This window comes from Enhydra lutris, unplaced genomic scaffold (assembly GCF_002288905.1).
Source record: "Enhydra lutris kenyoni isolate GAN:26980312 unplaced genomic scaffold, ASM228890v2 scaffoldscaffold69, whole genome shotgun sequence".
In the NCBI taxonomy this organism is placed as follows: Eukaryota; Metazoa; Chordata; class Mammalia; order Carnivora; family Mustelidae; genus Enhydra; species Enhydra lutris.
Window position 1 is genome coordinate 435,938 of NW_019154153.1, and position 27,379 is coordinate 463,316.

The 27,379-nt window shown below is 49.5% G+C and overlaps 1 protein-coding gene across 1 annotated transcript in view; it reads left to right on the forward strand.

Moving 5' to 3' along the window:
• LOC111159745 (microtubule associated monooxygenase, calponin and LIM domain containing 3) overlaps positions 1-26,299 on the forward strand; it is a 210,831-nt gene extending 184,532 nt beyond the window's left edge. The window contains exons 26-32 of the mRNA XM_022522328.1: positions 721-2,572; positions 3,098-3,192; positions 8,386-8,496; positions 9,991-10,084; positions 25,663-25,762; positions 25,944-26,017; positions 26,115-26,299. Coding sequence (XP_022378036.1) covers positions 721-2,572; positions 3,098-3,192; positions 8,386-8,496; positions 9,991-10,084; positions 25,663-25,762; positions 25,944-26,017; positions 26,115-26,299 — 2,511 coding nt within the window. The remainder of the gene's footprint in view (positions 1-720; positions 2,573-3,097; positions 3,193-8,385; positions 8,497-9,990; positions 10,085-25,662; positions 25,763-25,943; positions 26,018-26,114) is intronic.
• The last annotated feature ends 1,080 nt before the right edge of the window (positions 26,300-27,379 follow it).

Below are 27,379 nucleotides of genomic sequence, written 5' to 3' on the forward strand. Positions count from 1 at the left end.
AGCTTTGCTGAGACTAACGGGTGGGTGATATAAGAATTTGTGCTGGGGGCGCCTGGGTGGCTCAGTGGGTTGGGCCTCTGCCTTTAGCTCAGGTCATGATCTCAGGGTTCTGGGATTGAGTCCCGCATGGGGCTCTCTGCTCGGCGGGGAGCCTGCTTCCTCCTCTCTCTCTCTCTCTCTCTCTGTCTCTCTCTCTCTGCTTGCCTCTCTGCCTACTTGTGATCTCTCTCTGTCAAATAAATTAAATCTTTGGGAAAAAAAAGAAAAAGAATTTGTGCTGGAATATACGGATCTTTGAGTTTCCTGGGAAGGACAATTTGTAGTATAGACTATAAAAAAAAAAATAGCTGTTTTAAATCTTACCATGTGGGCCTCTGTCTTCATACATCAGAGCTCTTGGGGTCCATAGTCAGGAGATCTGGCTCCTTCAGTGTGCTTTGGGCAGTGTCCATTTCAGTGCGCAAGGAATGTAGGATGTGTTTGAGATGAACCAAACCCTGAAAGCTGAGTCTGTTGAGCAAAGTAGAGTGGCTTTAAAGATTGAACAAATAGAGTGGAGAGTGAGAAAGTGTGTCCTAGAGCCATTTCAATGACAGCCTAAAGGAGAGGGAGAGGAATTTACTTCATAAGCACAGGCCCTTTGAGAGAAAGCTTGCCAGTGGGTTTCTTCTGACCATTGAACCCTTCCTTCTAAGCAGCTTCTATCTTCCTTTTCTGTAGGGGGCCCAAATCCCACCTGTCTCTGTTGCTACCAAGGTGAAATTGCCTGAGGACAGCCTTTTCCCTGAATCTTTGCTCCCCAAAGTGAAGCCCAAAGCGGAAGTGCCCACTGACCAGAGGGCTGTACACTCTCCTATCCGATTGCAGCCAGTGGCTCTGCCGGAAGCCAGGACACCTACCTCCCCAGTTAGCACACAGCGCCTGTCACCATTGGCCACCTCCACCCCCACCACCACCCAGCTCCCCATTTGCTCCCAGCCTCAGCCTTCCTCTGAGGCCACTGTCCCATCCCCCACCAAGTCCCCCATATGTTTCCAGCCTGTTCCAGCCAAAACAGCCATCCCTGTGGTTTCCCTCCCCTTGAAGAACCAAGGCGACACCAAGGATAGACTGGGTAGCCCTCTAGCTGTGGATGAGGCCCTGAAACGGAACGACCTGGTGGCAGAGTTCTGGATGAAGAGCGCTGAGATCCGCCGCAGCCTCGGGCTTACCCCTATAGATCGGAGCAAGGTGTCCGAGTCCAGCTTCCCCTCACCTACCTTTAAACCAGTGTCCCTAAAATCCTATTCAGTTGAGAAGTCTCCTCAGAGTGAGGGACTCCAGCTTCTAAAACCTCCACCTGTTCCTAAGAGGCTAGGCCTGCCGAAGCCCGATGGTGACCAGCCCTCCCTGCCAACCCCCAAGTCCCCATCTGACAGAGAGCTGAAAAGCTCCCATGAGGAGAAAAGAGATCTGTCAAGCAGCTCCGGGCTGGGCCTTCATGGGAGCTCCTCCAACATGAAAACCTTGGGCAGCCAGAGCTTCAACACCTCGGACTCCACCATGCTCACTCCACCTTCAAGCCCACCCCCACCCCCACCCCAGAATGAGGAGCCTGCAACTCTTCGAAGGAAGCCATATCAGACTTATGAGCATAAGGAGACCAAGCCCAAGGCCTCAGTGATACCACCCCCACCACCTGCCTCCTTTATGCGGGCCCCCCGAGAGCCTGCCCAGCCCCCTCGAGAGGAGGTGCGGAAGTCGTTTGTGGAGAGTGTGGATGAGATCCCCTTTGCCGATGACGTGGAGGATACCTATGATGACAAGACAGAGGACTCGAGTCTACAGGAGAAGTTCTTCACACCCCCTTCCTACTGGCCCCGCACAGAGAGGCCCCTCCACCCACCCCTAGCCAAGGAGAATGGTAGGTTGCCTACTCTGGAGAGTGGGGTCCAACCACAGAAGAGGGGCCTGCCCGTAGTCTCTCCAGAAGCCAAGGAACTGGCTGAGGAGCGCATGCGAGCCAGGGAGAAGTCTGTTAAGAGCCAAGCGTTGAGAGACGCTATGGCCAAGCAGCTGAGTAGGATGAAGGAGATGGAGATGGCAGCTGGGACCTCCAGGCCCCCAGGAGGCACCTCCCGCAAAGCTTCCTCAGTTCCCTCCAAAGGCAAAGATCTCGGCCCCGAGTCCCCTAAACGCCCAGTTCTCAAAGGCCCCAGGGAGCCCACCCTGAAGCACGAAGCCACTAGTGAGGAGGTCCTCTCCCCGCCATCGGACTCAGGGGGCCCCGATGGTTCGGTCACCTCATCCGAGGGCTCCAGTGGGAAGAGCAAGAAGAGATCGTCACTCTTCTCCCCCCGCAGAAACAAGAAAGAGAAGAAGTCCAAAGGTGAGGGCCGGCCCCCAGAGAAGCCCAGCCCAAACCTCCTGGAGGAAGCCACTGCCAAGCCCAAGTCCTTGTGGAAGTCAGTCTTTTCTGGGTACAAGAAGGACAAGAAGAAGAAGGGTGATGACAAGTCCTGTTCCAGCACCCCTTCCAGCAGTGCCACTGTGGACTTGGGCAAGCATAGGATGTCTCCCATTGTGAAAGCAGGTATGTGAGCACCAGGGGACCCCTCCTGGGGCAGGGCGTAAGGGGTGTGTCCTCCACCACCAGTTCTCGGAAGATCCATTTCTCCTGCTGCTTGCTTGAGGGTTCTTAGGAGCGATGCTAACGGGATAAACAAGAAGGAAGCCGAACCATGGGCTCACAGGGCATATTCCACGTGATGGAATCATTGTAAAACCCAGCTTGGCACTGAGTAAGGGAGATTTGGGTGGTGTGTGCTCCTGTCACCCAGTCCCAGAGCAGGGCCTGATTCTGAGCACAGTGGAGCGCGGCACTGCAGGGAGGCACCAGGCAGGCTGTCCTCCAGACACTGTATATTCAGTGGTCGCACTGCCCCTGCTGGCACAGGGGTCAGCCTCCAAGCTCCTGGCTCCCTGGCCTAGGTTAAGAGCCCCTCAAACTGGGAAGAAGTCCACCCTCTCCCCAATTCCCCTGGGCGGCGCATGTGCATGCAGAAGTTGGGAAAGCACCGTGGTGTCCTTGGTTTGCCTCTTCTCTCCGTCCCCTTAGAGCTGCAGCTGCGGCGCCAGCTGAGCTTCTCGGAGGACTCGGACCTCTCCAGTGACGACATCCTCGAGAGGTCCTCCCAGAAGTCCAGGCGAGAGGTACGTAGGGTCAAGCTCAGCCCAAACCTCTGGGTAGTGTTGGTGGGCATTCCAGCCCAGGGTGGAACGTCAGTGGCCTCCTCTGATCGCCCAGCGGACCCCCAGCTGAATGCTCATAAAGGGAGTGCTTCTCTTTGGGCTTTTTTTTAATAGCTGGAGCTTATTTGTTTCAATGGCAAGAGTTCCTGTGTTTCTTTCTTGGGAAGAAGACAGAGACATTCATGCTCAAAGATTCACTCGATTTTTAGCAAGCCGCTGGTGTCATCCATTTGTTCTTTTGTCCTCAGAATTCCCAACGGGGAGTAGCATCAGCCAGTGTCCAGAGTGACAGCAGAAGGGTTTTCTGCCCAGATCTGGTGGAGGTTGGGACACGGACGATGGGTTTAGGCAGTGGATGGAGGCTGAGTCACTAAGGAGTGCACCCTGTCAGCCTTCCTGCTTTGTACATTTGTGGGTTAGAGAGGAATTTTTAGTATTAAAGAACCGGTCCAGGAAACTGACCTGGATTCTGTGCTGAGTAGGACACTCTGGATTTGACTTGGTTCCTCTTACTGCCCCAGGAATGGGCGCTGAGGTGGCTGCTCAGCTCTCCTCAGAGTGAACCTGCAATGTGGAGGCCTCTTGGATATTTATTCAATCTTCTGATTTCCAAGGGCTCTTGTAGCTCTGTTGTAGATCCATGAAGTTGGAGGAGGGAGTGGGATTAGAGAAAGTTCTAGCAGGGCATCAGCATCACGGAGATAGTGATGGGGTGGGGAGGACAATCTAGAAAGGCCTGTGCAGCACAGAGGGGCAGTTGACACTACACCATCTCCATTGTCCAGTCTGGGACACACTCTCAGCCTCCTGTCCCAGGCGACAGCCCAGCTATCTTCAGCTCCCTTTCCTGAATGACAGGTGCCCGCAGAGTGTTATACAGCCTTCTTTATAAGGCTCTCAGGGCTCAAATTTGAGTCTGCCTCTCTGCTGGCTTCCAAGTTGTTGCCACAGCAGACCTGAGCCTCACACACGTCTGGTCAGTAAAGGTGGCTTCAGCATCTTTGGCTAGTCCCCTCCCCCCAGCCTGGTCCAGCTTCAACAACTTGGCACACTGGAGGAAACCCATCTTTTAGTGCTTCTCTCATTCTTGGTCTGTTGGCCTCCCTGGCCATGCCAGCTGTTTAGCTGTCCACTCTCCTAGAAGGACACCTGAACAGTCAGGCCTCCGATCCCGCCCTGCAATGTGCAGAGCCAACTCCCACCTGTCCCAGCCAGGCCGGCACTGAGTTAGGGTAGGGACCCTGTATGCTGGCTCTCTCCCAGGAGCCTAGCTTCGTGGGTCTCCTATCAAGTGCTCCCCATTGTACTTTCCCAGGCAGCAGCATTACTATGACATTGGGACTAAGAACTGCTTCTGGATATGTACATGGGTCCCCCAACATGTGCTGATACTGGAGACTGGCGCTGCCTTAGGGGGCTCAAGGGGCGGGTCAGGGGGGTTGTCTATGAAGGAGAATGTGGCCCAGGGTTCACTTTGCTTTCGCGTAGGTATGCAGACGTTCAACTGGTTCATCTCCTATTGGTCAGAAACTCCCATCCATGGTTGCTTTTGTGGTCAGTTTCTCCACTGTTTCTCAGTTAAATGAAACATCCCGACAGAACGCAGAATGGCAGGCTGCCCAAGCTGGCCATGCCCAGCTTTCTTCCTGGTGATATGTGTCACTGAGGACAGCCTCCCCTGGGGCCCTGCTGACCTGAGGCACACAGGGAGTTCTTCCCTTCTATGTGACCAACAAGTCATGGCCCCCACTCCTAGACTCCCAGAATCAGAGGCGTGTGTGCCCCCACAGAACCCTTTGCTGGAGGCTGAGCAGGGAATACTAAAGACAAAGCTGAGCCTAGGACATGTTGACTTGAATCCTACCAAAGTGTGGGGTCGGCCTGGGGGAGAGTGGACACTGTATTCTCAAGGATGGACGCTAAAACAGGAAAACAAAAACAGCCATGCTGGACACTTTGGGTTAATTAAGTGAATTTGGTCACAGATGGTATAATATGTATAGATATGCAGTGTTACCACATCCATGCTAGGTTGCTTGTAAGACATTAAGGTACTATAGTCATGTAGGAAAATGTCTCTGTTCTTAAGAAGTACATGCTAAAATTTATAGGCACAAAAAATGCCTGCCAATGACTCCCCAAAAAAAGATTATATATAAATATATACAAAAAGATATATATAATATCAAGTATGTAGCAAAATGATCAAGTTTAGCAAATCTAAGCAAAGGTGTTCATTGTTCTCTTCCAACTTTTCCTAGGTTTGAAAATTTTCAGAGCAGGAAGTGAAGGGAGTAGGGACCCCTAAAGGGACCACGGGGTCAGGAGGGAGCATCTGGGGGAAGTGGTTCCCCTTGCGTCACAGACCCATCTCTGAGTCAGGCATCTGGGAAACAAGTGCCTGAGTTTTGTTTCACAGTACATCATTAGTTTCTGATGTAGTGTTCAGTGATTCATTATTTCCAAATAACACCCAATGCTCATTATAACACGTGTGGTGACTAACATAACACAACAACAAAAATAATAATAATAATACAAACAACAAAAAAACCTAAAGTTGAAAATACCTTACTTTTATTTAAAATGTTAACTTAGAAAAATTAAGATAATACAGACAAAATCTATATATTACCTGTCACACTACCAACAAAAGATGATTCACATTTGCCTCTTTTCTTTGCCTGAGGCTAACTTTAAATATAAGTAGTGCACGCATCTTAACCTCTGTGGCCCAGCCACAGGCATGTGCCTTTGCTCTGGGACAGGCCCTAGTCCCCATGTCGCAGCAGAAGCAGCAGCTTCTCTCAGCACACCACAGATGCATCATGATTTCTCTCCTCAAGTCGATGCCTCTGCTGAGTTGGTACCTGCCCTCCTCTGCCAGAGGCCAGTCAGGGATTGCCCCCACTCCCTTTACTTTTTACAGCAGCCGCAGGTGCAGACGTTAAGTGCTACTCCTTAGGTCATGGTTACATAGTTCCTATGGAGTGATTCACATGCGGTTTGGGGAACTCATCCGTCTTCTGTTCATTTAGCTGATTTGTTCTAATAATGAGATTCGTCCTCTCACTCTGGTTTGTGGGAGAGATGAGTCAGTCTGAGGTAGACATATGTGCCTGAGATATTTTTGGCTATTATCAGTTATTTATGCCCTTTCACTGGGCATAATCAAGCAATGGTCCCCACCCCCATCCAGGATTTCTGGGGGGCCCACTAGGAACCCACCTGGCCCACATTGCCGGGAGAGAGCCTTTTGGAAGAGAACATTAGGTTTGCTTTGTATCTTTGTCTCTGTGTGCCCAGCAACGGGAATTCCCCATCACCGGTGCCCCACCCCCTGACTGGACTGAAAGAAGTCGTCTGAATTTCCACAGGCAGATGGGTTACTGAAGCAGAAATGGCATCTGTAACCATACATTTATACAGCTTTAGTTTATTCTGTACAAGGGAGAGTGAAGAGAGAAGAGAAGTTTAGGGCATAGTGAGGATGAAGCTGTCTTCTCAGTAGAAAAGTGAACCCAATCCTTTACTCAAAACCAGGGTTCACAGAGACTCTGCTGCTAGGATCTGTATCCCCAGGTCCCTCACTTACGCAGTCCTGTGTGACATTGTGAAAAATAATCACGTTTTAGTCTTTAGTCTTGCCTGTTTGTTTTAAACTTCTGATTTTGCTCCATTTCTGTGTTCTATTTTTAATTTTTTAATTGTTATTATTACTATTCTGTTTTGTTTTCCGTTGCCATCCCCTTAAAAGTCGATTTATGTACCACTCGCCTTGGCATTCAGGAGATCCTATGCATCAAAGGTAGTATCTCATGCCCATGGCTGGTCATTGTTGCATGCGTGTCTGTGATTAACCACCCAGAGCTGCGCCCAGCCCTGGCCCTCCAGCCACATCCTCACTAACTGTTCACACATGCATGGAGCAGTAGCCAACACTGGCAGCAGAACTTTATTTAGCTGTGTCATGGCAGAGGAAGGGGAGATGCCCTACTCTTGACTGGCTGGAGTGCATGTGGTCATTTCACTCCAGGGCTGCCCCTTGGGGACTGGGCACCGCAGGGTTGGGGAGTTCGAGAGCCCTCAGCTCCATGAACTGCAAGGGGAAGTGCTTAGGGCACTAGAACACCACAATGTTCCTTGAGGACTTAGCTGCTCAGTTGGCCCTCCACTGTCCTTGAGCTCTTAAAATAAAGATTAGTAGACTACACTCCTGATTTGAATTTGGAAGTCTCTTTTAAAGTCTATCAAAGTCTCTCTCTTTTTTTTTCCTCGGAGGAAATGAAGATGTTAGGAATAGAGGCAAACCCCTCAGCATTTGCCTTTTGGTGGTTGCTCAGTGTTAACACAAGGCATATGACCCTGCCTTGCGCCCTCAGTGCCCACATTTGCAGGTGGAGTTACTCAGGCGGTTGTGTCCGTGAATTGGCCCTGGGTTTGGCCTGTTGCTTTCTGAGGGCTCATTAGCAGGGGCTGAAACTGCCCTGCCAGACCACCTCCTCCCTCCTCTCAGCAGCCAACTGCTGCCCCTGGGTAGACCCTGGGGGTGGTCCCAGTTCACCTCCGGATATCCCTTCTTCAGACCACATTAGTTAGGTTGGGGTGCACTCAGACTTAAAAATAGAAGCATCCCCTTTTTCTCTACTTTAGATGTTACTTCCTAGAGAACCGTATAAATATCACTCATCTGAAGGAATTGGCATTTGATGCTAAACAAGAAAAATAAAAGGATCCTGATTTTTCTTTTTCCTTTCCCTGAATGCCTTCGAGAAGCAGGAGGCTTGTGGGAACTAATTATATTTTTACCCCCAGAAAGTCTTAAAAAGAGCAGACATCCTTCCATTTGAAATAGGTTATCTCTGTGATAAAGGAGCATATGACCCTCGGTCCCTTTAACTTCCTAGTAGTCGGTCCCAACTGAGCCTCCTGTCCCTGCCACAGCGGGGAGTATCTCATTTGTGGTGCTTTAGCTATCCCCTGTAGCAGTTAGGGCTCCAGCAAGGACAAGCGTCAGTGAAGCCTCTGGCCGAGCTGCAGCCCCGGAGTCTGCCCATGGGCACTCTGCTGAAAGGCAGCTCCGACCAAGGGGAAGTGCTCTCCATGCCCAGGCCTGCTGCACGTGACTGAGGAAATCTCTCTCATTCTCTCCAGCCAAGAACTTACACAGAGGAGGAACTGAACGCCAAGCTGACCCGGCGTGTGCAGAAGGCAGCTCGGAGACAGGCCAAGCAAGAGGAGCTGAAGCGGCTGCACCGAGCCCAGGTAAGATCACTGGAGGGGCCACAGCTCCTGAGTGGGAAAGAGCCTTCTCTCCAACATGCTTGTCCTTGTCCATGACTCGGGAGGGTAAAGAGGACAGAGCAGAGGTAGACGGGGTGTCCCTGATATCTGAGAGGACAGCCCCAATGTGTCAGGCCACAAGCCTCTGGCTTGATGAAACTGCAGAAGCCTTGTTTTTATGGAGTTCTTGGTAGAAAAGGAAGAGCCGGGCTTTGAGTTTCTTCCTAAATTCCTTGCTCTGGTGTCATCCTTGTGAAGTCAACTAGTTCAGTTGTGAGGATTGTCCTTGAGAGGCCATCTATGACCTGTCAGCCTCTACTGGGCCTGGGATTTCTAGGTCAGAGCTGTCCTCCAGGCCTCAGCCTCTGTCTTCAGGCCTCACAGAACCTAGACCATTCCAGGTTTTCTTTCTGAAACAAAAAATAGTTTCTTTTATAAAGTATTAAAGAGTATTACAGGGGCGCCTGGGTGGCTCAGTGGGTTAAGCCTCTGCCTTCAGCTCAGGTCATGATCTCAGGGTCCTGGGATCCGAGCCCCGCATCAGGCTCTCTGCTCAGCAGGGAGTCTGCTTCCTCCTCTCTCTGCCTGCCTCTCTGCCTACTTGTGATCTCTGTCTGTCAAATAAATAAATAAAATCTTAAAAAAAAAAATAGAGTATTACAATAAGGTTTTGTAATGAGTTTGTGTATATAAAGTTGTATTTATATTAGTACACTAATCAAAAGCTATAAACAATGAAAAACATTAACAGCAAACCCAAATACCAAGGTATTTCTCTAAATTTTCATGTTTAGCAAGCATCAGAAGCCACCAGTCTTTTAGTCCTTTTCTTGAACATTATTCTGTATCCACATTCTCTGCACTGATTGGATCCCTGGATTTTATTTCATTTTCTGTGTGCCATTTTCCAGATATATGTCATGGGCTGCTGCTTTGGGGGGTTGAATGTCCTTCTAGTATCCATGATTAGTCCCCCCCATAGCACAGGGAAATTTCTCACTGTATGCTTCCACACAGATTCTAGCACACTGCTCCATTCTGGATTTTTCTTTTAATCTTCCAGATTTTTTTTAACCTTTTTTTTTTTTTTACCTTTTTTTTTTTTTTTTAATCTTTTTAATCTTGCAGTGTGCTCTAGGAACCCCTACTAGTGCTTTAGCAACCTCACCGTTGGCAGTACTTAGGATGCAGTATCTCAGTCCCTGCTGCAGGGGCTGACATCACCTCCAGGGTCTGAGCCGCCTGCCGAGACACGGACACCGCACGCTGTGTGCTTACTAATGACAGGCCCTGGGGGATTCAACGCAGGGGGGCTTCCCTCCCCACTTCGGGCGTAATGCCTGTGGACCAAAGCCTTTCCAGCTTTCAGACCTAATTTGTTTTTCTCCCTGTTTGTGTTTATACAGTTTAGTTGTCCTCCTGAAACCTAGGAGATGAGAGAAAGTGGGGTGCTCACACTGTTCCGTTTTCCCGTAGATTATCCAGCGGCAGCTGGAGCAGGTGGAGGAGAAGCAGAGGCAGCTGGAGGAAAGAGGGGTTGCCGTGGAGAAGGCGCTCCGTGGTGAAGCAGGTATTGTCTGGGTCTCCTTTGTGAGGGGGTTTGTTCATAAAGGAAAGGCCCTGCCCCCACCCACCCATGGTAGGCTACTCTTTTGTCACCTCATGTAGAATTCAGCTGGGTTCAGCAGGGTTCTCTGGGGCCCTTCATCACTGAGACTGAGGCTTCCTATTAAGCAAAAGAAAAGGAAAGCCTCTCCGTTTGGGACTGCCCCAAGGCCTGGACTTGTTCTTCCGCCCTCTTGGAGGGTTTGCTGTTTATCTGTAGGACCAACTCTCAGTCTGCTTCACATGTTGACGGCAAGCACTGGGCCTCCTCCTCTCTTCTTCCTCCTTTCCCCCTCCCTGCCTTCATTTCCTCTAGAAGAAAAGAGCTGGGTATGAGGGACGCTGTACCACAAGGAGCCATCACAGAACTGCGCGAGTGGGTCCCCAAGCCGGCTTCCCATGCCACCTCCTGTGTTTAGCTTTGTGGGCTCCCTCTCCCACTCAGACTGCACAGAGAATGGGAGGACACATGCCCCGCAGAGCCCTCACCACCTCCTCCAGTGTGAACCCGGGCTCTGTATCTCCCAGAGGCTGGTCACTCGGAGCATGGGACAGGCTCAGGGGATGGTGGTGAGTCAGCACAAGGTAGACACGGGAATGGCTGCGAGGGCCATACACTCAGTGGCTGCCGTGCCCAGGGAAGAGCTGTGAATGTAGTGCAATCACCCACACTGTTCTTCCAAGAAGCCTGTGAGGTGCGTTCAGCACAGTGGGGCCCACAGGAAGCAAGAAGTACCTGAGTCATCCCTGGTCCCAAGGGCCAGGAAGAAGCCCTGTTGGTTCAGGACCTTCAAACCACTGGGCCAACCCCAACTACAGGCCCAACTCAGGCACGGAGTGACTAATCTCTGCTTTCTCAAGAGTGCGTGAGTCTTGGTCCAACCTCTGGATGGGGAAACCTCCCTCTCTTTGTAGAAAGCACAGGCCTCCAGGGTCAGCAATCAATTTTTGAGGCTGGGGGTAAAGAAAGGAGGTGACCTGACTTTGCAGTAACCCCTTATCCCTTAACCTAGCATGGCAGAGGGACAGGGCGCTACGTCTCCTGGCAGGCAGGCTCTCTGTAAACTTAAGAACCAGTAGGAGGCAGCCAGGAATGGGCCCAGTTGCTGCCCCATCTCGGATCTTACTGAGCTGACGTCACAGGAAGTGCCAGATGTCCAGATGAATGCATAGGGTTCTGTGGATGGGTGGGAGCGAAGGTTCAGGCATAGAAGAAGATCTTTCCGGGCCTTCAAGGCCTAGGTATTGCAGCTGAACAGTTGACTCAGTGATAACCTTCAGGTGAAGAAATGGCATGGGGAGAAAGATGAGGATGTGATGTTCTTGGTTTTGTGCCTTACCTGATGCCGGAGTTACTGCTTGAAGCCTGGGCCACCAAATGAGATGCAAAAAGTTGAACCACTGAGCAGCCTGTAAGCCAGAAGCCTGGGATGTGTGACTGCGAGGCAAGCGCTGGCCCATGTTGATGAGTGGAGATTCGGGTTCACCTCAGAGGGTCTCCAGGCTTCCAAATGAAGCTGTGATGTCCCCCACCATCCCTGTTTTGGCTCCCTGCCCCGCATGCGCTTCCTTGGCCTCCTGAGTTAAGCCTCACCACCCAGAGGGAGTTAGCCTAAGCCCAGCAGGGATGCCCTCCCCAACTGTAATAGGACTCACAGGGCCCTATCCTCGTGGCTTTCTCTTCTTGCAGATGTCAGGAGGGAGCCTTCTTATCCTTCCCCACAGATTACGTCTGTGAAATGGAAAATGAGGGATAGATCTTCCAACACGTAGTCAGAGTAACTCAGTAGGCTTATGTACCTCCATTTCATTATTAGTCCTCCATTTCATTCAAGTCCTCAAGGAAGACAGCCTGTGCTGCCTCTTCACGGGGTTCTGAGGTTCAGATGGGCCGCCCCAGGGCTGATGATTTCCGCAAAGCACTTGTGTACTTGTTGGAGGCTGTGCAGTTCGAGACTGTGGCATTGCTTCAGTTTCTCTAGAACAGGCCATGTTACTCAAGCTGCTGACTGCCAGGGGGTCATAGAAACTTCCCTTGAAGACTGGTATGCGAGCTTGCCAAAATTCCCCTTTCTAGTTGTTTAGATAATTACCTTGCCATAAAAATAAACAACCAGGATTTCATTTAAGTCAGTGGTTTTCCAACTTGTTTCAAATTGTGAGCTTAAGTTTAAATCAAAAAGAACCACTCTGGAATGTTGATGAGCACTAATTTGGAAACACAGGTTAGAGTAGAGAACTGCATGTGATAATAGGCCTCAGCCTCTGGTCCATCCCCTGGGCGGTCTAGAGAACATCCTGACACAGGGAGTTGCCGGAAATGGCAACAGTGTTTGAACAGTTCACTCGGAGATCTCAGGATACGTTTGGTTTAAGTGGCCTCCATCCCAGAAGCCGAAGGTGGGAGCAGTAGGCATTGTTTACACAGTTGACTGACTACTAAATCGAGCAGCAGTTCATATTCCTTATAAAGAGTAGATCTAGAGAAAGGCTCCCAAGCGTTCAGTAAACCCAAATGCCAGCTCTGCTGTGCTATCACAGCCTGGATGTTACCCTCCTCCAGGACCGCAATGTGACAGGAGCTGCTCCGACAGGCTGGGTTTCCCTGCACGATGGCTCCCCAGGGTGCTGCCCCGTACAGCTGTTTGCTCCTTGCAAGCCAGAACTTAAATAAATACATACGATAGCCTCTTCCCTAACACATTTTCAGGGAGTACAGATCCTTGCACCTGCAGGGCAGAAGAAACTTGGTCCTGAGAGCCTCAGAAAAGTGAGTTTTCCCTGATAGCACAGATGGACATGTTGATGGTCTTCAGTGGGTTAACGTCGGCATATCAGACTTCTGAATGTGATGTGTCTTATGTAAGAATTAAAGGAGTTCAATGTATTTGCAAGTCAGGTAGTTGGGAGACCACTGGAATAGCACTCAAAGAGCCCGAGGGTCTCGCAGAACAGTTTGAAAACCACTGTAGTAGTCCAAATTCTTCTAAGCAAAGCTATATCAAAACACCTTCATCCATTGCTTCTCGGCCTTTTGGCTAAGATCAAGTGTAGTATCTGTTCTTATCAGTTTAATATCTGATACGTCCTCTATCCGAGGACAATATAGTAAATGGATTTTTGGAGCAGGGAGATGGAATAGGAGCTTGCTCCATCCATTCCACTCATTGACCTGGTATTGCCGTATTTCCAGGAATGGTGCACCCCCTCAGGGGTAAAAAAACAAAACAAACAAAAAAAACACCTTCATCCAAATACAGATTTGCCCTTTTTTTAAAGACAGACTTTGGTGGCTACATTAGATTTCCCCATGAGGCATTTGGGAAATTCTCAGGATATAGCAGCTCCTACCATAAGAATGTATTTCCAGACATACATTTTTCCTTTCCTTATTCTAAGTACCTCCCTTGTAAGACTTGCCTCTTGTCAGTAGTCCCAAAACAGTCCCAGTGGCCCTGTTCCTACTTGGCCAAGATCATCTTTGAGGCTGAACTGTGACCACTGGCTGTCCTTTCTCTCCTGCTTCTGCATTCCGTTCCTCTTGTTAGTCTGGTTGCTCCTAGCTGAGTCCTTAAGGAGATAATCTCAGCTGAGCATGGCAGTTTGAAGTCTCCAGCCATGCTGGCTCGCCCCTTTCCTGAGGGTACACAGTTGACTGAGCCTGCCATCCTGCCTCGCTCAAGGCGCCCCAGCTTCCGTAGCTCTCTGAGGGGCCAGGCTGTTAGCCAGGCTGCCCTTCCAGATGAGAGATCTGATGCGGACCTGCCATCCATTGAGAGATTGCCCTCAATCTGTCTAAGGCTCATGTGTATCTGGACCATAATGGTTAGGTTCAGAGCCTGCAAGCCTAGGGCAGTGGGGATTTCTGGGCTGCAGTACCAGAGAAGCCCTTTTTGTTTCTGGAACCATGTTGCAAGTTTTATCTACTGCATCAGCCTTGAGCATGAGTTGAAAAACCATTCCAGGATTACATTCTACTTTGTGGTATGGCCATTCTTAAAGGGGGAATCCCTCAGGTGGAACAAAAAGCTGTCAGAATCAGCATGCAGACTGAGAGATCTGGAGGCAGAGGGTAACAAGGTGCAGCTGCCTTTTGTTGTACTCTGCATTTGCTTATGACTCTGGGAGGATGAGGACTGCCCAACCAAGCCCAGCCCCTAAGCAGTGCCCAGGCTCTGCATCTCCAGCATGTGAAGAAGGCAACCTCCTTGCTGAACAGCTGCGTGGAGCTGAAAGGCAAGGAGGGCCTGAGGCCGGCAGACCTCCAAGAGCCTTAGGGCAAATAGTGACTTCTGCTTTTAAAGAGAAGCTGGCTGAAGTTGGGGCCTAACCTCAGAAGAAACAGGATCTCCTTCATCTCAAACCTGTCCAATAAAAGTGGTTCCACAAGGAGTTTGACAGCTGAGCTGTGGGGTCACTGGTGAATTCTTGGGGGAGCTCTGACTGCTTTTAAACCTAAGGCTTGGTGACCTTGCAGAGCTTTCCTACAGTGTTCACATCTTGCCTTCAGCCCCTCAGCCTGGGGCTGCTAATATTCGAAAGTAGTAAGTAGCCCCTGATGTGCCCTTGAATTTTTAAAAAGTCTTCATTAGATACAGTTGACTTCCAGCAGGCCAGGACTTCCAGCAAAGCCAAGGCCTTCTGTCCTGTCCTAACTGCTCAGAGGTATGGACAGCAGCCACGTGGTTAATTGGTGGTTAACTGTATCACCTATGGGTTTAGCGAGCTCTCCCTTCCACCACCAGAGAGTTTACAGCCGCAGCACGCGTGTGTGTGTGTGTGTGTGTGTGTGTGTGTGTGTGTAGTGCACTGCCAGAGAGATGCATGCTTTCCAGCTGTCTCTCCTCGCCCTCTTGCTGAATCTCTGTGTTTTCTATGCCTTATGTCATTGATTGCTTTGGGTCTGGGGGCACAAGAGGGTTATCTGATCCAGTAACTCTCTCTTCACCAATTCCTTGTTGTAGACTATTGGGGAGAGTCTTATTACAGTGACCTCATCGACTTGCATCTGGGTGGTATGTATAGCGGCGTCTGTTGCTGGCACTAATCCTGCTGACCCCCCTTCCCACCCGCGGTCCCCGGTCCCTGCTCACAAACAACAAGAAGAAATCAACCCAATAACCAACTGGCAAAAGCAGAGGCCCTTTTCCAGCTCATACTAGAGCAGCATGCTGGATCCTCCGCATTGTCCAGAGGGAGATTTGAGAGTGCCTTGGCTTCCCCACAGTATTTTAGTTTTTTATCATGGAAGTTCACCTGCCCTTACCCATCTGTGTCTCATCTGCATCCTGGTCCCTCTGATACTGTTTAGTCATCTGACAGTAACACACATGCACACGCACTCACATGCACTCATTCTGGTTCTCCCTCTCTCTCTGTCCGCACCCTGCCCCCACCGAAACATGGCCTCTGCCCTGATCTCATTCTCATTCCTTATAACTTGTAGCCATCACATCCAGTAGGACTCTCCCTGCCACTCATAACTCAGAAGCCAAACATGTAGAGAATTCAGCCTCACCCGTTTTCATGAGGGTGTGTTCATGTTTCCCCTAAAAGATCCAAGTGTGTGGGAAACGTGTCAGTTGTGATTTCTGCCCAAATTCACTGAACTTGAGGCTGTGTTGACAGATGGCTATAATAATGTCCCTCCCTCCTTGCTGTGTCATGGAACTTATTTGCTGTTCTTTTCAGTGAACATATGAAAAGTCTAAGGCAGTGGTTCTCAAAGTGTGCGCTCTGGGCCAGCAGCATCAGCAACATTACTTGGTAGCTTACTAGAAAGGCAAATTCCCCAGCCCTACCCCAGATCTTCTGAATCAGAAACTCTAGAGGTGAGGCCTGGTTCTCTGTGTTTTAACAGACCTTCCAGGTGATTCTCATGTCCCCTAAAGCAGGAGAACCACTACCTTAAAGGAATTCACGATTTTTGAAGTCTTGGCTGTACAGAGCTCACCACTTGTTTTTGATTAGAGTGGTAATGAATCCATGAGTCTCATTTCTAGACTTTGGGCAGTTTTGTCAAGAGGAGAGCCATGCCGCTGCTCCTGAGGTTAGCCAGGGGAGCTACGGGCTCCTGGGATGGGCGGTCCGACCTCTTCACCTCCCCTTACAGGCTCCTTGCCTAGAAGTGGTCTTAAAACAGAAGAACCAGCAAAGATTATTCTCTGCCATTTTTTGCCATAATCCCATCCTTTTAAGAGTCACTTTGTGGTCCATTCATTTACAAACAAAGGGCCTAATTCTGTGATCCCTACTGTATGACAGTGCCATATTCTTAGAGAACCTCAAGCACTAAGGGAACAGTCTCTTGGCCTCAGGTGGGTTGGGTTGCTCATCTCTGCTCTCTGTTTTCCATCCCCAGGGTGCCACAGATTCCCACCCCTCTGCAAACCCCATCAGTGCCCAGGGCTTCTGGTGTGTTCAGAGACTTCATACTCGTGGCCACTGATGTTGTAAAAGGGCCGCTGCTTGTGTTCCACTTAACAAATCCTGTTTCCTGTCTAATAGCCTTGACTCCCTTTCCCATCTCCTCCTAACATGCCCTGGGTTGGGGGGCAGTGTTTATGTCAATCCTAAAGGAATCTCCAGTGTCTGAAAGAGAGTCTCATTAATTCAGAATCTCCTGGAAAGAACTGTCAAAACCCATTTCTTTACAATTATATTCACCTTCCCTCCAGCTCAAGATCCTGTTGCCACACTGATCACCTCATGTGCCTAAAGTTTTGTTTTCTTTACCCCATGCTTGAAGGAGGAAATATACTTGGCTGTTTTCAGTTCTCTGTCCTTGCCTTGATAGCTACTAGCCTCTCAGGTTTATAATTCCAACAGATTTCAGGGGAGAAGGAAATAAGTAGAAAAAAGAAACCCTGGGGTATCTTCTGAGTTATAAAATACGCCACCATCAAATGCCTTCTAGCTCCTGCTACTCGATTCTCATCAACTCAGTACTTCCTCTTTTGCCAGCTCAGTATGATTTCAGTGTTAAATTTAGACTTCTCTGTGGTTCCACTTACCACACAGAGGCTGTTACTATCCAGCCAATGAAGCAGGAAAGAACCATCCATTCTGAAGGTAGTCCTTTATACCCCAGGCACAGATCAAGGACCCTCTGGCCCCTGTTCCTGCCCAACTCCAAGAGGAAAACAGATGCCAGAATTAGGTCCCTTTTTGGTTTCTGCTGATGCTTCATTCTTAAAATACTTGGTAATATTCGTTGTTGGGGGGATGGAGGGTTCCCTTTTGAAATCTGGTGCCTGAATTGTAGAGCCTGATTGCTTCTCTCCTCTTACATCCCCACATGCCCACAGGGCAACCCCATTGCTGGACCCAGCACCAATCTTAGTTCTCAAGTTGGATGAGACAAAGCTCCAGGCAGTGTCCAGGTGTTGAAAATTCCATACCCTGACCAGAGGAGTCCAGACTCCTGATCCCTGCCCCACATTCTGCCCAGTAAACTCTATCGCTTTAGTAGGATCTTTCAGTGGCTCTCAGCTAACTATTTTAAGGTTCCAGACCTGTATTAAAAGTCTTTTGGGGCACGTGGGTGGCTCAGTCAGTCCAACTCCTGATTTCAGCTTAGGTCATAATCTCAGGGTCATGAGGTCAAGCCCCACATTGGGCTCTATGCTAGGCCTAGAGCCTGCTTAAGCTTCTCCCCCTTGCCCTCTGCCCTTTCCTACCCTTGCATGCACATGTACTCTCTCTTTTCCAAAAAAACAAAAAAAGTCACTTTTTGAGCCACAGAGTATAGAAAATAAATTCACATAATTTCACATAATTGAATCTTGTGATTTCAAAAGACACCATTAGAAAAACACATAGTGAACCCTGGACCAGAGAGGTGACCCCAAGTGACCTCACTCCCCTTCCCTTATCTTCTCCAGACACTGAGCAGGCTCTCCTTAACTGGTCCACCCATCATGTTTTGTTGCACTAGGACAGATAGATGACTGGAAATCCTTAGATAAAAATGGTCTCTCTTCAAAAGAACTTTCAATTTAAAATATATACCTAGTTTCTCATTTTTGAAGATTTCCCCACCTGTATGTGTCAAAGGGAAATTGAAAGAACAGGAACAGTTTAGAAATGTAACAGAAAGGCCTGAAGAGTGGTCTTTCATTGTTGCTGGTGAGAGGCACAGGGAGGCCTAGCCCAGGCCTGCTCACTTCCCTCCCTTCCTGTTTTATTTGCTTTCCTTAATTTGATGTGGGTACATTTTTTTTATTTGTCTGTTTGGTCTGCTTATTATTAGCCTTGCTCTGTTTTTGCTTAGGAACTTTAAAATTCTTAAGATTTCAAATCCAGCATTTTAGCGTGTGTGTGTGTGTGTGTGTGTGTGTGTGTGTGTGTGTGTGTGTGTTTGTAAGTGTACATATTAGATCTCCATCCTTACCTGTTTTTTCCTTTTCTTTGGTGGGGGGCTTCATTTATTCCCCAACCTAGAGATTCATTCTACACTGAGTTTTTATAACACAAAGCACATCTTAGCCCTGGCTATGTATGTAGACTGGGGCTACTAGACCAGAAGCCTTCCACCCTATTATGTTGCGTGCTCACCACTCAGCAGCATTGCAAACCAGCCAACTTGATTCCCTCTGGGTTTGGAATTGGCCGTGTCATCCTTGGCAGTGCAAAAGCTGCCTGCCTTAAATCAGGAGCATGGCATTGATACTGAGGAGTTAGAACAGGCAACCAAACATCTGGTCAATCTTACCTTGCTTCAGGCTACATAACCTCAACTACACAGAAAAGAAAATCAATGAAAGCTTCATTCCTTATACCTGAATCACCAAGAAATTCTCCCAGTCTTGGGCTTTCTACAAGTTTAATCTGGTAGATTGAGCTTGGACATGAAAGGTGATGCCCCTGATGTTCCTTACTAAAAGATAAAAAACATTCTGGTTGTGTCTATAAGCATGAATTGTATAAAAAGTTACTGCTACAATGCTGGGGAAGCTATCCACAGATAGAGTGGCGTTACTGTCAAAAACCAGGCTGAGAAATGAGAGCCCCCACCCAGGCAAGATGACGGCTGCACAGCCTGGCCCACAGAGACAGGCCCAGGGCTACCATAGCAGGAAAATGGAACCACAAAATATGACCAAGAAATAAGCATTTCTGTGTCCTGTCCAGGACACCTTGGAGCTTGTTCACAGGCCAAAAGGAAGTGGAAAAGGATCTCTTCCTTTATGTGGGATTTTCCAAAAAATGTAGCTGAAAGGAAGTAATCTAACCCAGAGCTACTTTATGGATTTTCATACATGAAAAAGCTACAGTGTATCAAAAGGTGTTGGGATGGGGAGACTATTTTGAGTCTATGAAAGAATGATATTTCTATGGTGTTTGTGAGGTAATTGTTTGGAATTCTGCATTTTCCTGTGAAAATGCAGTTGTAAGTTATGGCTCAGCTTATAAAAAGCCCATTTTCCTCATAATGTCTCTAGTGCACAGTACAAGGCTATGACATTCTAGAATATAACCATGATCCCATGGGGAAATACAGCAGTCCAGGCTGGTACTTCTGGAATGTAGATTTCTCCCTATCCCATCTGTCTAGACCCTCATCCTGGTCTACCAGGTGCTGTCAGTAGAGACTCAAGCTTTAACCCTGGGGTGAGGGCTCCTTTGTCCAACAATAGGAACTGGGAGCCTGTATGGTAGGAGGAGATAAGTATCTGGGTTGAGGCAGATGCCCACAGTTGTTCCTGAGCTCCAGAACAGACCTAAACATCCCCTTTATTTTTGTCCAGGAATCCTTGAGACTGACCCACCAACTTGCTCCCAGACCAGCCCTGGACCACATGAGAGACAGGGCCTAGAGTGAGGTGTCCCGGCAGGTCAGGGCCAAGTGATAGTATGGGGAACACCCCCAACCTAGGATTTAGGTCCTAGCTTCACTGCATGCCCAGCAAGGTCACTTATCTCTCCGAGCCTCTGCAGAATAATGGAAGGAAAGACTGATGCTGCCGCCTTCCCAGGCCTGGCCTTCTGAGTAGGTTCTACATGGGACTCCTCCATCTCCTGGTTGCTTCCAGGAGCTACCATATTTGTTAGCTTTGCCTCGAGCCTTTGTGGGCCATTCCAGAGGGCAGACAGACTCTTGGTTCAGAATGGGAGAGGAGGATGTGGGCTTTAGTCAGGCAGTGCCACATTTAACTGCTCGGAGCCTCAGAGCCCTCATTTGGAAATAGAGCTGGTACACCTGGCCAGGTAGCCACCCGGGAGCAGGGTAAGGCTCAGACGAAGTAACACTTGTGAGCATGTTTTGAAATGAAAGCAGGATTCATGTGTATCACATGCAGCACACTGACTCTACGTTGTGCTGTCAGTGGCCTTTCTCCGCTGCCCCCATGTCAAGATGAGTGGCACTAAAGAACTTGCCAAAAGGAAACCTGTGGCGTTCAGTTTGCTGCCAAGATAGAAGGTGGGGCAGGCGAGCTTGCAGCATCTTGAGGGCAGGCAGAGCAGTCTAGGATGAGAGTGTAGACCTGCTGGTGAGAGGCCTCCAACCAGGACCAGATTCTGGGTTTGCTCAGACGGTCTGACTTGAGGTCCAGGGAACACAGGGATATTGGAGAAGTGATCACTGTGGTACCCGTTGCAAAGACACAGAAACCTACTGCCCTGGCATCTTAAAATGATCGTAACAAAAGTTTTAAAGACTTGTGTTTGCCACAAGCTTGACAACATCTTTGCTCTTAGAACTAGTGGACCAAATCGTCTATTTCTCACATCTCCAAAAAAGGCGAAGAAATTACACTCAAAATCAGCACCTCTGTGTTTCCCTGGCATGCTCATTTCAGATTCAAGTCCTGGTGGAACTCCCCTCGTTTAAATGATTTTTTCTCCTTGATTTCTTATTTTTAAAACAATATTTATTGGGTATTTTTTCTGATTATAAAAGTAGTATACATTACTACTTGGACTTTGGAGCACAGAGGAAAGTCTGGAGAAGAGAGTCCTAACCGTGCATCCTGTCTGCTCAGTCCAGCTCCTCTCAGAGGGGTGGCCCACTCCCATTCTGCGTTCTGTCTATTACTATGACAATGCCTTCTCTTTTTTTATACTTTTTTTAACACTTCCTTTCCTTGATGTCCCCTTTACTAATTTCATTTTCAAATTTCTGTTCTGAATATCCTGTTATCTCGTATTGTCTTCTGTATTGGAAAGGGTGTATGAGGATGTGGTCTACATAAAAGGAACTAAAAGTTACATTTTGTGATATCCAGAAAGTACATATGTGCAAGTACATGGGCTCCACTATGTTGGCTGTGCATCATGTCCCCATCCCTTGCTAACAGCTGTGGACACCATTCCACCCCACACCAGTCTGTCTGCATAATGCCAGTACCAGGAAGCCGCAGACATTGTTCATCGCCATTGTCTTACTTATCCAGGTGTTCTGAGTGCCAGCATGGAGTCTACACTTTGAAACAAGGAAGGTTGGATATGGATCAGCCCTGAGCAGAGAAAGGAGCCCTTCTCCCCTCCCCTAGCGTATCAGCTGGTCACAGCCATGTTCGTTTAGAGCCCTGGATGTGATCAACATTGTAGACACACGTGCACACCCACAAACAAGTCTCTGGCTTTAGTTTTGAAGTTTTACCCGACACCAGATTCACTGTGCACAAAGCACTATGAGGAAGGGTTAAAAAGAAAGGGAAAATGTGGTACCTGCGTTTGCAAAGCAGAAGGGCTCCTCGGCCAGTAGGTTGTCTATTGGGCCTTCCTGTTGTGAAACAGAGCTATTTCTTAAACCCTGTTCCAATCCTAAAACCACCCCTGCTCCCTACAGTCCTGAGGCCATTTCTCTGAGCCTGTGTCTCCTGTGTGCCCTGGTGGTTCTGTGATGGTCCCTTGCTGGGCTCCTCTCCCTCTGCCTCTCCCTGAGTAACTGTCAGGTCTCCCTCAGTCCTAGGCATGTCTCTCTGCGCCCTGTTCTCTCAGTTGCCCCGTCCATGACTCTTACCAGCATTGTTACTGTGAGTTTTCGATATGTCCTGTCAGCTCACCCCTTTGGTCTTCCAGTCCGAAGTGTGACAGCCTTCCCCCAGCTGTGCTATTGGAATCCTCTCTGGAGATTCTGGAGATGGAGGGGCAGAAGAAAAGGGGGTGGTTGGCTCTCCCTGGTACATGGTGGGGGGATATGATGCGGACCAGGGGAAGTCGCCTCTTTTGTGGATATGTTTCCCTCAATTTGTCCTGGCTCAGAATTCACAGCACTGTAGAGTCGGCCCTGGAAGCCCTCCCCAGATGAGGCGCTGCCTCCATAGACTCAGAGCTGCTTTCTGGGGGCCTGGTAATCCAGTGGTGGCAGACCCCTCCTCACCTGTTACACTTCTCCAAGGCCAGTTGTATGTGAAGCGCACACGTCTATGGTGACATCGTAGAATGTTTCACACGGGTTTGGTTGGTGACATGAAATGATCACCTGCAAACCTAGGAGCAGTGTTGGGCACAGATTTAATCACGGACTCTTCCACAGAGGTAGGCTGACCAGTCCCAGGGGCTTTGGGCGTTTTTGAGGAGGGAACCCAACACCCAAAACCCAAAGGCTACCACATGATGGTATCCCAATGTCACTACCCTCACAGTAAGGAACAGAGGAAGAAGGAGCAACCCACTCAACCCCAGAACCTCCCACCATTGCCAGGAAGCACGTGCATTCTTTTTTTAAGCCACACACCTGATGCCTGGGTCTGCCCTTGTTCAGTTTCCATGCTGAAAAAAGGACTTAATTCATTTGTAGACTTTGTTTCCCTTGTTTCTGCTTTTCCATTTCTTGTATTTTTTTTCTTTTCCTCCTGTTGTTCCTTTCTCACTTCTTATGCTTTTTGTCCTCTGCTTGTTTTTTATTTCACCTTCTCCCTGTCCCTCTCCACTTCCAAACTCCTCTTCCTCCTCCTTTTCCTCCTCTTCCTTTTTGTCTTTCTTCGTCTCCTTCTCCTTCTTTTCCTTGTTTGGTCCTTTTTGAAGTTGAGCCCAGTGGCGGGACTCCACGGCGTAGACCTCTCTCCTTCTGCCCTTGCTGTGTCCAGGAAGGTAACGTAACTCCCCCAACCTCATCCCCACTGCCTCTCAGCGGTCATAGCAACACTAGCCAAACAGGGACCCAAAACCCAGCTATTTCTCTTTTTCTCTGACATTCAATAGCCTTGTTACAAAATTCCATGAGTATGTGGCAGTTTCTTACAAGGTACAGTATCCCTTTGACTGTCTTGGGGAGGACTGGGGTACAGAGGAAAACCAGAGAGCCTCCAGGTACTGGCCTTTCAGGCTACAGCTGAAGCATCCCATGACGTTGTGCCACCATTCATGGTGGAACTTCTCAGACTCAAATCGAGCAGATAGAGGGGACACACGGGTGAGGAACCCCCTACCTGTGTGGCAGAGATTTGTATCGGTGGAGTCGAGGAATACTGTCCTTACAAAGACTGGTCTACAAATGCCCCCAAGTTCTTTTCCCAAAAACAACAAAAACAAACAAACAAAAAAACCCCACTAAATGCAAACTTCTCTACCCTGTGTCTTGCTGAGTGTGTGTGTGTGTTTGTTTTTTTTTTTTTAAGTTTGTCTGATTTAAAGTCTGTTGTGATAAGATTGTTATTGAAAAGGCATGTGGGAAGGGGAAAGGGGAGTGTGGTCATGACTAACCCTTGCTAACCTCTTAACCCTGCTCTTCATGGCGCTCACATTTGACTTTCACCCACCCCACCATATACCTTTGCTCATCAGCTGTGAACAGTCTCTACCATAGCTCATGAGCAGTGTTCAGATGTCTCCCAGTGGAATTTTTGTCCCTGCTCATGGGGAGGCGGGAAGGAGGGAGAGACTTCCCAGTGCATTCCCAGCTTGCCGCACTGGACAGCTTGCATGCCTCAGGGCTCCATCTTCCATGCCATGTGGGCACACTGTGCAGAGACGCTCAGAAAGGAATGCATGGAACTGAGCTGTGGGCTGCTCTAAAAGCCAAAGGACCAAGTCTATTGGGTCGGGTAAGGAGAACTTTCATCCCCAGACACTCCAGCACTCCACAGAGGCAGGCTCAGCTGGTCAGGAGGGAGTTTCTGCCTTGCAGAGTAGGACTCAGGGACAGGCCTCCACCTTGGGAGCACAGCCGCACGGGTACCTGGGCTGTGTGCATACACTAACCCCCGCTTGTGTGAGTGCTATTCGTTTCTGCCTCTCCAGAGTGTGGCCCCCATTGAAAGACTAACTGGCTTGGGCCTCCTGCGTGTCAAGCAAACAACACAGCAGAGAGTTGTCTTTGAACAGTGTGCAAGGAAGTCAGGTGGGAAGAATGTAGGAAAACAGTGAGTAAGGAGCTTGACAGAGGAGCGTTGTCCCACTTGAGGGTGTATTCCATGTGTTTCTGGGTCTGGTCTTTACCAGGATAGGACATCCATCCAAGTGAGTCATAAAATGGAAGGCACTTGGGAAGATCTCCCAGTCTAGTGCCTCTTAACCTGGGACCCACAGGTGAACTTCAGGGAGCCCACGAACACCCTGAAGTTCTGTATATAATTGTTGGACATGTAGACATGTATTTTTCTAGGAAGAGTGTCCCTGGATTTCCCGAGATTCCCAGAATGGTTTGAAATCCAAAAATATTGAAGACCGCTGATAGAGTCTGTCTTTTGCTTTAGGCAGGACCGCACTATTGCTGTGAGCTTCTTTGTGCTCCAAGGAAAAGGAGTTTGTTCTCTCCTTGGGTGGTCTGATTCCTTGGAAAGTTCTTCCTACTGTTCTGCTGCCTTAGTTAAGCCCCACAGGGTCAGGCTGCCACTGATGGAGATGGAGTTTTCAGCTATGTGTTAGTGCAGAGCACTAGTCCCAGAAACTGCTGTTGACATTGGGTCAGAGCAGAGGGCACTGCCTGATTTCCTAGTGGGTGTTCTCTCTGCCCTTGGTGAGAAGACTGACAGCCATCCTGGGAGGTACTACTGCATGTACCATGCAGGATTCCTCAGGGGAGCGTTTGTCAGGAAGCCCGATAAAGCCACAGTTTGAGAAAAGCCATCTCCCTGACCGGGAACTAAAGAAACAGACAGGCATCAGTACCAGTGGCCCAGACAGGGGCAGGAGCTGGGTCAGTGAGGGTACTTTTAAAGGAGGAGTAAGTGCAGTTTATAAACTTGCATTTGCCTGGTTCACGAGACTGGTTTTCTTAAAGCAGATCTAGTACCCAGCAAGTACCATACAGATAGGAAATGAGTGGGGAAAAGGGGGAAAGAGAGGGCAAAGCACTTCAGACCTACCAAGAGCAATCCATTGAGCAGGAGGGGTCCAGACAGGCTGTAATCAGGTTCCTGAGGGGGTGTGGGCTGGGCCTGGGAAGGAGAGGTGGAGAGCACAGACTCTGTTAGACTCTGGGGCACCGCGCCCCCCTTCCATGGCTGTAGGCAAACTTTGGACCTGGCTTGGGAGTGTTCCGGCAGCATCCTGCTCGGCTCTCTTTGCACATTTGCCCCTGTGTGATGACTCCTGCCGGCCGGGGAAGACGGCAGACACTTGCTGCACCTGACGCACCCTCTCTCTTGGCAGGCATGGGCAAGAAAGATGACCCCAAGCTGATGCAGGAGTGGTTCAAGTTGGTGCAAGAGAAAAATGCCATGGTGCGCTACGAGTCAGAGCTGATGATCTTGTGAGTAGCCTTTGAGTGGGGGCCCAGTCAAGGGGGGCCATCAGCTCAGCCCCTATCACAGCAGGAGCGCAGCTTCTTCCTAATTTAGGGGATGAGGAGATATGGCCCCCAAGCCACCGTGCTTCTCTCCCTCTCTCCTCTCCTCCTCCCCCTTCCCGCCCCCACCCTTCCCCAACGCCAGTGCCCGGGAGCTGGAACTGGAAGACCGGCAGAGCCGACTGCAGCAGGAACTACGGGAGCGGATGGCGGTGGAAGGTAAGCGGGGAGCAGGGCTGGGGGCCACCAGGGAAAGCTGGGTGTGGGCCTGCTGCCTCCTGGCCCTAGAGACCTAATGTCTTTGGCCACTACCCAGATCACCTGAAAACTGAAGAGGAGTTGTCAGAGGAGAAGAAGATCTTGAACGAGATGCTGGAGGTGGTGGAACAGAGAGATGCCCTTGTGGCCCTGCTCGAGGAGCAGCGACTCCGGGAAAAAGAAGAGGACAAGGACCTGGAGGCCGTCATGCTGTCCAAGGGCTTCAGCCTGAACTGGTCCTGAGCTCCAGCTGTGTTCCGGCTGGCTGGTCTGTGGCATCCACCTGACCCAGGCTGGGTTCTTCCAAACCACCCAGATGGAAGATCTCTCAGAAGGCCTGGCACCTCCTGGGAGTTTACATGCAAATGTCTATGTGCCTCTTGAAAAGTGGGTCAAGGTCTATGCTCTGGGGAACCCCAGGTGAAGATGATTATCTGAGGTGGCTCAGCCTCCTTGGAAGGGGCCTACCCTGACTCCCTGCTCCAGAGAGAGAGAGGAATATTTGACACGTGAAGTGGGAATAAAGAAAACCTGCCCGCTCCCCAGGGCTCCAAGGTGGCTGGTGCTCCTTCTACAAGAGAAGACAAGAGAAGGAATCTGCTTCCTGTCTGTCAAAACCACAGCCACCAGAGTGCACCTCCACGGAGCAGAGGGGGCAGCAATCTTCTTCATGCTTCCTGAAGCACCACCAAAGAAATGAAGAGGACACCCCGGTCGGGGGGACAAGATGGGAAGCAAGCCTGGGGAGGGGGACAGTGGCCCACAGGTGAGCACCTACCCCAGCATCACAGGGGAAGCTGGAGATGGGCTGGCTCCCGAATTCATGTTGCAAGTAAGGAGGACCCAGGAGGGGTCTGCTTCCTGGCCCCCTGCACCACACACTGGACCCCTCATGGCCAGATGCCCCAGGCCTCTCTCTGGCTTTGACCTGAGGCCTGTGGACTGCTGCATTCTGCTTTGAATTCACAATTTTCACACTGGAAAATACTGACTTTGGGGGACAGGATGAGGCCCTGCATTTCTAGCCCCCAGTTGACAGACAGGCGTCATTACCGTTCAGCGCCTCACGTCGGGGTAGGAGATTATCTTTTTCCCTGACATTTTTCCTGTGTTTGCACATTGAGATGAAGCTGTCAGCCTAGCAAGATGCTCAGCCGCTTCGGACCCTTTTTGTCAATTAACTTATTTTTTTAATACTTGAAAAGAAGTAACTTCATTTTTATATCTTTACTAGAGACACTGATCACTTGGCACCCGGTGTGGGAGTGACGGGTGTGTCTGTCACGTCCTCCTACATGGTCCCATCCCGACCTGACTGAACAC